Source organism: Sinocyclocheilus grahami, unplaced genomic scaffold (assembly GCF_001515645.1).
Source record: "Sinocyclocheilus grahami isolate Dianchi unplaced genomic scaffold, SAMN03320097.WGS_v1.1 scaffold2191.1, whole genome shotgun sequence".
NCBI classification, from domain to species: Eukaryota; Metazoa; Chordata; class Actinopteri; order Cypriniformes; family Cyprinidae; genus Sinocyclocheilus; species Sinocyclocheilus grahami.
This window is the reverse complement of record NW_015507370.1, coordinates 11,173-18,529: the sequence shown is the minus strand read 5'-3', so window position 1 is coordinate 18,529 and position 7,357 is coordinate 11,173. Positions and strand designations below refer to the sequence as shown.

Below are 7,357 nucleotides of genomic sequence, written 5' to 3'. Positions count from 1 at the left end.
AGTTTGTAATTAACCATCTCTCTTGAGCTGAACTTTTACACTTAAAGGGATAGTTCACCCAAAAATAAAAATGACCCCATGCTTTACTCACCCTCAAGCTATCCTAGATGTATATGACTTTCGTCTTTCAGACGAATACAATCAGAGTTATATTAAGAAACATTCTGGCTCTTCCAGGCTTTATAATGGCAGTGAATGGGTGGTGAGATGCAATAGTCCAATAGAAGTCCAAATAACTGTCCATCCATCATAAAAAGTACTATACACAGCTCCGGGGGTTAATTAAATGATTAAGATGGCGGCGCGTTCACACGCTGCGGCTTCTCTCTCTCCCGACATTGACCTTATTTGTATATTTGTATAGTTGTATTTTGTATTTAATCTGTATTTATGTTATCTGTATGCACCCAAGGGTCTGAGAGTAACGTAATTTCAATTCTCTGTGTGTATGTCCTGTACATGTGGAAGAATTGACAATAAAGCAGACTTGAACTTGAACTTGAACTTAATAAAGGCCTTCTGAAGCAAATCGATGCATTGTGTAAGAAAAATATGGTACAAGTTAGGTCCTTGTATGGGAAATGCACCCCAGAATAATAGAAATAAAACATTTCACTCAATTAAACAGACCCGAAGATCATTGTGTTCCTGTCAAGCTAAAGTAAAGCACCTACAGCAGGTCCAAGTCTTCCCATTTTTCTCCAGTAACAACTGAGAAATGTGTCCAAATGTCAGATCTGCCTCGTTTTGGTTTTATATCATCTTATATAATCTTCTCAACTTCATTCATTTGTTTACTCCAGTGGTTTTAAGCCAGCGACAAGTGTAAGATCGACAAGAACTCGCAACCCCCACTACCAAAGCATACACAAACAATAAACAAAACGACTTATTTTAAGCCGTTCACAATATTTTAACTATATGTACTATACTTCAAATTAATTTTGGCTTACCTTTCAATGGGATGGGAGTACATGTTTTTGGCAGCACAAAAGCTTCATCCATGGCCTGATGGTGGATACGGCTACTCGCAGATCATCTTCAACATCAAGACGTGGTCGGTATTTACTTTTTATGTAACAGTGGGAAAAGACTGCTCGTAGGGCTGCACGATTAATCGGAATTAAAACGCAAAGGCGATCAATCGCGATTAGGCAGAAGCTGCGATTACATGCGTATCTTTCAGTGAAGCACGGTTCTGTGATCAGTAGTAAATCTGCATCCGAAAGCCAGAGAAACTCCAAATACGCCTCGCAGAAGAAACCCAGAAAATGCCTATCGCTGCAGCTGAATAAACAGAAGATTCAACTGCTTTCGTTGATTCAACGTGACTAATAAACACACGACTACGGCAATATACGGTTTATCTGAGTTCATCTTATTATAATTCTTATTAAAATAAAGTATTTAATAATGCAATGCTAATCGACACTTTATCACTGCTTTGAATACTATAAAATATATTGCATGCCTTATTCTGTGTAAGAAGCCACGTCATCTCACAGAAGGATTTATTTCAAACACTCGACTGATGTTTTGAAGTGAGTTTGGAGTAAAAACGTGCTATTAAATGTGGAATTTTCACATGCTTTCAGATGGCAGAAGCTGCGATTACATGCGTATCTTTCAGTGAAGCACGGTTCTGTGATCAGTAGTAAATCTGCATCCGAAAGCCAGAGAAACTCCAAATACGCCTCGCAGAAGAAACCCAGAAAATGCCTATCGCTGCAGCTGAATAAACAGAAGATTCAACTGCTTTTGTTGATTCAACGTGACTAATAAACACACGACTACGGCAATATACGGTTTATCTGAGTTCATCTTATTATAATTCTTATTAAAATAAAGTATTTAATAATGCAATGCTAATCGACACTTTATCACTGCTTTGAATACTATAAAATATATTGCATGCCTTATTCTGTGTAAGAAGCCACGTCATCTCACAGAAGGATTTATTTCAAACACTCGACTGATGTTTTGAAGTGAGTTTGGAGTAAAAACGTGCTATTAAATGTGGAATTTTCACATGCTTTCAGATGGAGCAGCATTTACTTCACAGAGCCGTAGTTCACTGAGAAGCTACGCGAACAGCTGTCATTATCGCAGAACGATATCTTCGATTTCATTATCATACGATTATGAACGCGATTTTGCATAGCTTGTCAGTGAACTACAGCTCTGTGTAGTAAACGCTGCTCCATCTGAAAGCGCGTGATGGAGATTTACTAATAATCATAGAACCGGCTTTACTGACAAGATGCACATGACAATCGCATTCGATTAATCATGCAGCTCTAACTGCTCGCACAAATATATAGATCCGAATGGAAGCAGTACATCCATTGCCGAACTGGATAACGGCGTGTATTCGTCTGCTACTGCGACCCAAAATTCTGGCAGCGTGGAATTGGAAAATAAAGTTTTTAATGTTCGATCACTGGACAGCTCCAGCGAAGCATCTTCCAGATTTGAGGGGAGACGAGTCCTAGATTCAGAAAATGGTTGCCGTATCCAGTCATACAGTTCTGTTTGCATCTCTTTTGGGAAATACTTCTTGAATTGTTCCAAAATGGTGCAGAGAGGACCAGCGACGTGTTCTTTCAGGCTGCTGAGACTCAGTCCACTCTCCTCCAGATGCTCCTCAAGCTCGGGCAACATCTCCACATTAACTTGTTCGACTTGCTCAGCCCATCTTTCCAGCGTTTTCATAAATGCATCAACTTTCATTCATCGTCAGGATGTTTGTGTTTGGCCCTTGTAATGACAGATTAAGCATGCTAAGCCTTTCGAATATACATGCCAAATAAGCACGTTTTGATAACCAAGCTAGATCTAACAGGCAGTGGGCGAATTCCAAATTAAAGACGTCCGAGTATCTTCCCTCGGACTTCGGTGTGAAACAGCAATGCTTCGTGCTGTGAGCCCATCTCGTTGCAAGGTTTGGCTAGTAGTCTACTGGTTTGAGATTTTATGTGATTTACGATTTTGGTTGCACATTTCAGAACACTGTTTAGTTCAGAGTCAAGTGTTTTGCTAGCAAGAGACTCGCGGTGTATGATGCCGTGTGTAAACTTCACGTGAGGAGCCACTTCTAAAACCTTTGCCACGAGTCCCTTGTTTTTACCTGCCAGTGCAGCAGCACCATCAGTACATACACCACTACAAATATCCCATGAGAGTCCCATCTCTTTTATTTTGGTGACCAGTTTGGTGAAAATGTCACTGCTTGTACAAGTCCCCTCGAGTGCTGAGCAGAAGAGCATATCCTCATGCAGTTTTCCATCAAATGTTGTATCCGATGAACGCCAGAAACTGAGCAGAATTAGACACATCGGCAGATTCGTCGACCTGTAGTGCATATATTTTTCCCATTCAATATCAATCAATTGACTCTTAGGGCCCTATCATACACCCGGCGCAATGGCGGCATCAGGTGCGACGCAAGTGTTTTGTGCTAGTTTCAGCCCGACGCAGTTATCATTTTCACGTCCTGCGCCACGTTGTTTAAATAGAAAATGCATTTGCGCCCATTTGTGCGTTCATGGGCGTGCTGGTCTGAAAACGAGGCGTGTTCAGGCTCATTGCTATTTTGAAGCAACTGGAATAGACTGTGCCATTGACAAACTAAAACCTGGTCTAAAGTCAATGGCACAGTTTTTTTTTTTTGTCATTTAAAGAGCGCGTTAGTCATATGCACCTATAGGCAGGTCCACAATGCACGAACACACACACACACGATGCACAAAACTCCACATTTGAACAGTCAATAGCAAATACTTAAACTAGTAACAAAACATACTTACAGTCGCTGATTCAGAGGCGCCAGATTGTCATAGCAAAGTCAGAATGACCTCCTCTCCTAGGTTCATGAAACGGTCGTCCATAAAATGCATTGCTGTTCTGTTGTAAGTGATCTGAAAGATTCCTAAATGCATCTACTTCCGGAAGGCCAAATAAAGTGCTTTTGCTTTCGTCTAGAAACACACAGCGTCTCCCTGACATGCTGCTTCAACACTAACTGCGGTTACTGAAACCACGCCTTCTTTCTTTGCGTGAACATTTGGGCCGCATTATGCAAATATTTCCACATAGTGAGGTAGATATGTGGGGGCGTGTTAGAACGAGCCGTTTTAGGGGGGCGTGGCAGAGTCTTAACTTTGATAAAGAATATCTCTTTGGTTTTGCGACTTTAGTCTTTGCAACTTCAGGGATCTTATCTATGCACAATCAGCTTGTAACACTCCAAAGAGAAAGGAAAACTTGAAATCGCATCATATGACCCCTTTAAAAAATGTGGGATGTATCCTAAAGAAAACAAACAGTTAACAATATTTACAAAAGGTTCTGCGATTACAGTTTACAGTAACTTTGTGGAAATAGGATCTAGCAGATACGTGGTTGTGTTTTGATGCTTTACGTGTGTAAATATTTGAATGTCTGTTGCCATGTGCCATTAAACCGGGGTTAACTTGTATATGTTTCTTTCCGCTTTAGACCTGATGCCTCTGAAAGAGGAGAGTCAAGATCTCAATGATATGGAAGAAAAGGATCAATATGAGAAACCTCATCAGTTCATGACTGGAGAAAAAGATTTTAGCGACTCAAAGATTGAAAAGACGTCCTCACAAAACAAAGGAACTAGAAACATTAAACCTTTCACTTGCCATCAGTGTGGAAGATGTTTCAGTCACAAACAAACCCTTAACAGGCACATGAAAATTCACACCAGAGTGAAGCCTTTCACCTGCCATCAGTGTGGAAAGAGTTTCTCTGACAGAACAAAATTTGATGCCCACATGAGTGTTCACACTGGAGAGAGACCTTTCTCCTGCTCTCAGTGTGGAAAGAGTTTTACACAGAAAAAACACCTTAATGCCCACATGAGTATTCACACTGGAGAGAGACCTTTCACCTGCTCTCAGTGTGGAAAGAGTTTTACACAGAAAAAAATCCTTAATGCCCACATGAGTATTCACACTGGACGGTGCCCATACACCTGCAAACTGTGTGGGAAGAGTTTCTCACGAAAAGGAAATCTTAAGACTCACATGAGAACTCACACTGGAGAAAAGCCATTCTCCTGCTCTCAGTGTGGAAAGAGTTTTGCACACAAAAAAAGCCTTAATGTCCACATGCAATATCATACTATCACATTTAAAGAAAACCTTAACAATTACATAACGATTCACAAAAGAGAGGGGGCTTTTATATGTCATCAGTGTAGAAGGAGCTTTGAAGACATAAAATGCCTTAAGAATCATGTAAAAACTCACGCTGGAGAGAAGCCTTTCATGTGCGATCACTGTGGAAAGACTTGCGCAGACAAAGCGTACCTTGAGAATCACGTAAGAGTTCACACTGGAGAGAAACCATTCATCTGCCCTCAGTGTGGAAAGAGTTTCCCGTACAAAGGAAACCTGAAGATTCACATAAGAGCTCACACTGGAGAGAAGCCTTACAAGTGTCTCCAGTGTGAGAAGACTTTCATGTATCACTCAGGCCTTAGACGTCATTCACAGACTTGCGCCTGTTTCACACCGCAAGCTTGAGCTTCACGTCAGCGGCTCCAAAGCTGCACATTTCTATACAAAGACAGCTATAAATTTGTTTTACAAAGTTGATTTACAAAACTAAGCCATATGCATTCATTCTGAACGACATCAGTTCAATTGTGATCCGTGTAACATTTTTTTTCTTTTGCCATCACACTTAACAGATGCATATGAAAAGACATAAATGTGAGACCCTGTTTGGGGTCCTTGTGAAATAGTAAAGCAACAGAAAATGTATACGCGTGTGTGAAATTAAGGCTCTGTTCACACCTCAGCTGAATGTGTACTACATCTGATTGTCCACTTTCATGACCACTTCTTTTATATGTCTATACTTCAGCTAATTTTTGTTACAAATAAAAGGACATAAACTTACAATGAACTCTCATTATACTCTAATGAACTCCTTCGGATTCACAAAATTTTCGTAAACATAAGATTTGATAGTTAAACATGTATGCTAATGAATTTGAGTCGTTCGTAAACAGCGTGCACGCTCATTCAGAATCAGAAGAGCTTTATTACCAAGTATGTTTACACACAAGGAATTTGACTTGACGACAGGAGCTTCCAGTGCAGAAGAAAGTACAGACATAGTGCAGACATACATTATAGTGTAGACATACATAGGAATAACACAGTAGGGGTGGAATATAACACTAATGTAAGAAAAAAAACTAATTAAATAATGTACTATATACAGAAATGGAAGTATAGTTAAAAAATGTAATTGTTTAAATAAATGTACAGATATGATATAAGTGTGCAGATATGTTATTTATAAAGTGTGCAGTTTACAAGTGTACAAATATTGGATTCTGTGTATAAATACTGTATGTCAGTTGTGATGGATGATATATAATTATGAAAGTTTCATTGTTCAGGCTGAATATAGCATGTGGGAAAAAACTGTTCTTGTGCCTTGCTGTTCTGGTGGTCAGTGCTCTGTAGCGCCGACCAGAAGGCAACAGATCGAAGAGAGAGTGGGCTGGGTGTGAGGGGTCCAAGGTGATTTTCTTAGCCCTTTTCCTCACTCTGGTGATGTAAAGATCTTGGAGGCTGGGCAGAGGGGCACCAATAATCCTCTCAGCAGTCCTGACTGTCCATTGTAGTCTCTTGATGTCTGATTTTGTAGCTGAACCAAACCAGACAGTTATGGATGAACACAGGACAGACCTTTCGCACCGCGGGAACCTTTTCATAGTACCAGAACTAACTGTGGAACTACCCATTTTTTGGCGTTTTCGCACCGCCGGAACTGGGTGCTTTTTTCGAGAACCAAATTAGCTCCTACTCCGGAGCAGGGTCTAACCAGCACAACTGGTACTAATTGTGACGTAAGTAGACACTGATTGGCCAAACGTGTACGAAAACGGCCTCACCCGCCATGATTTAAAACGTCGTGCAAACGTACTGTAAACATTGTGTGAACTTATTTTGCAAGTATGGAGAACAGCGATAGATGGACGGACGCTGAAGTGCAGGCACTTGTAGCAAATGTAGCACTGCCAGTTGTCGTTGGAGATTCTTAGTCCTCCTTTCCGTTCTTTCAATTGCTTTACATATTTGTCGACATTTCAAGTCCATTATTGTGAAACCCGCGAGACAACAAAAACACTGTTCCGATCACAGCGTCCTCCATCCTCCTGTTGTTAACGTTGCTCTTTGTTTCCGTTGTTGAATGCCGCACACAAATGACGTCACTGTGTGTTGACCGTCTTACGTACACTGTCCGTGCGAATGCAACCCTTTAAATGGTTCTGGGAAATAGTTAGCGCAAAATCGTCCCAGTACTTTAGTAC

At 40.6% G+C, this 7,357-nt stretch overlaps 1 protein-coding gene across 1 annotated transcript in view; it reads left to right on the top strand.

Annotated features, from left to right (window-relative positions):
• Positions 1-5,915, top strand: part of LOC107574352 (gastrula zinc finger protein XlCGF8.2DB-like) — a 6,986-nt gene extending 1,071 nt beyond the window's left edge. Inside the window, exon 3 of the mRNA XM_016260792.1 lies at positions 4,498-5,915. Coding sequence (XP_016116278.1) covers positions 4,498-5,552 — 1,055 coding nt within the window. The 3' untranslated portion in view covers positions 5,553-5,915. The remainder of the gene's footprint in view (positions 1-4,497) is intronic.
• Positions 5,916-7,357: the final 1,442 nt, after the last annotated feature.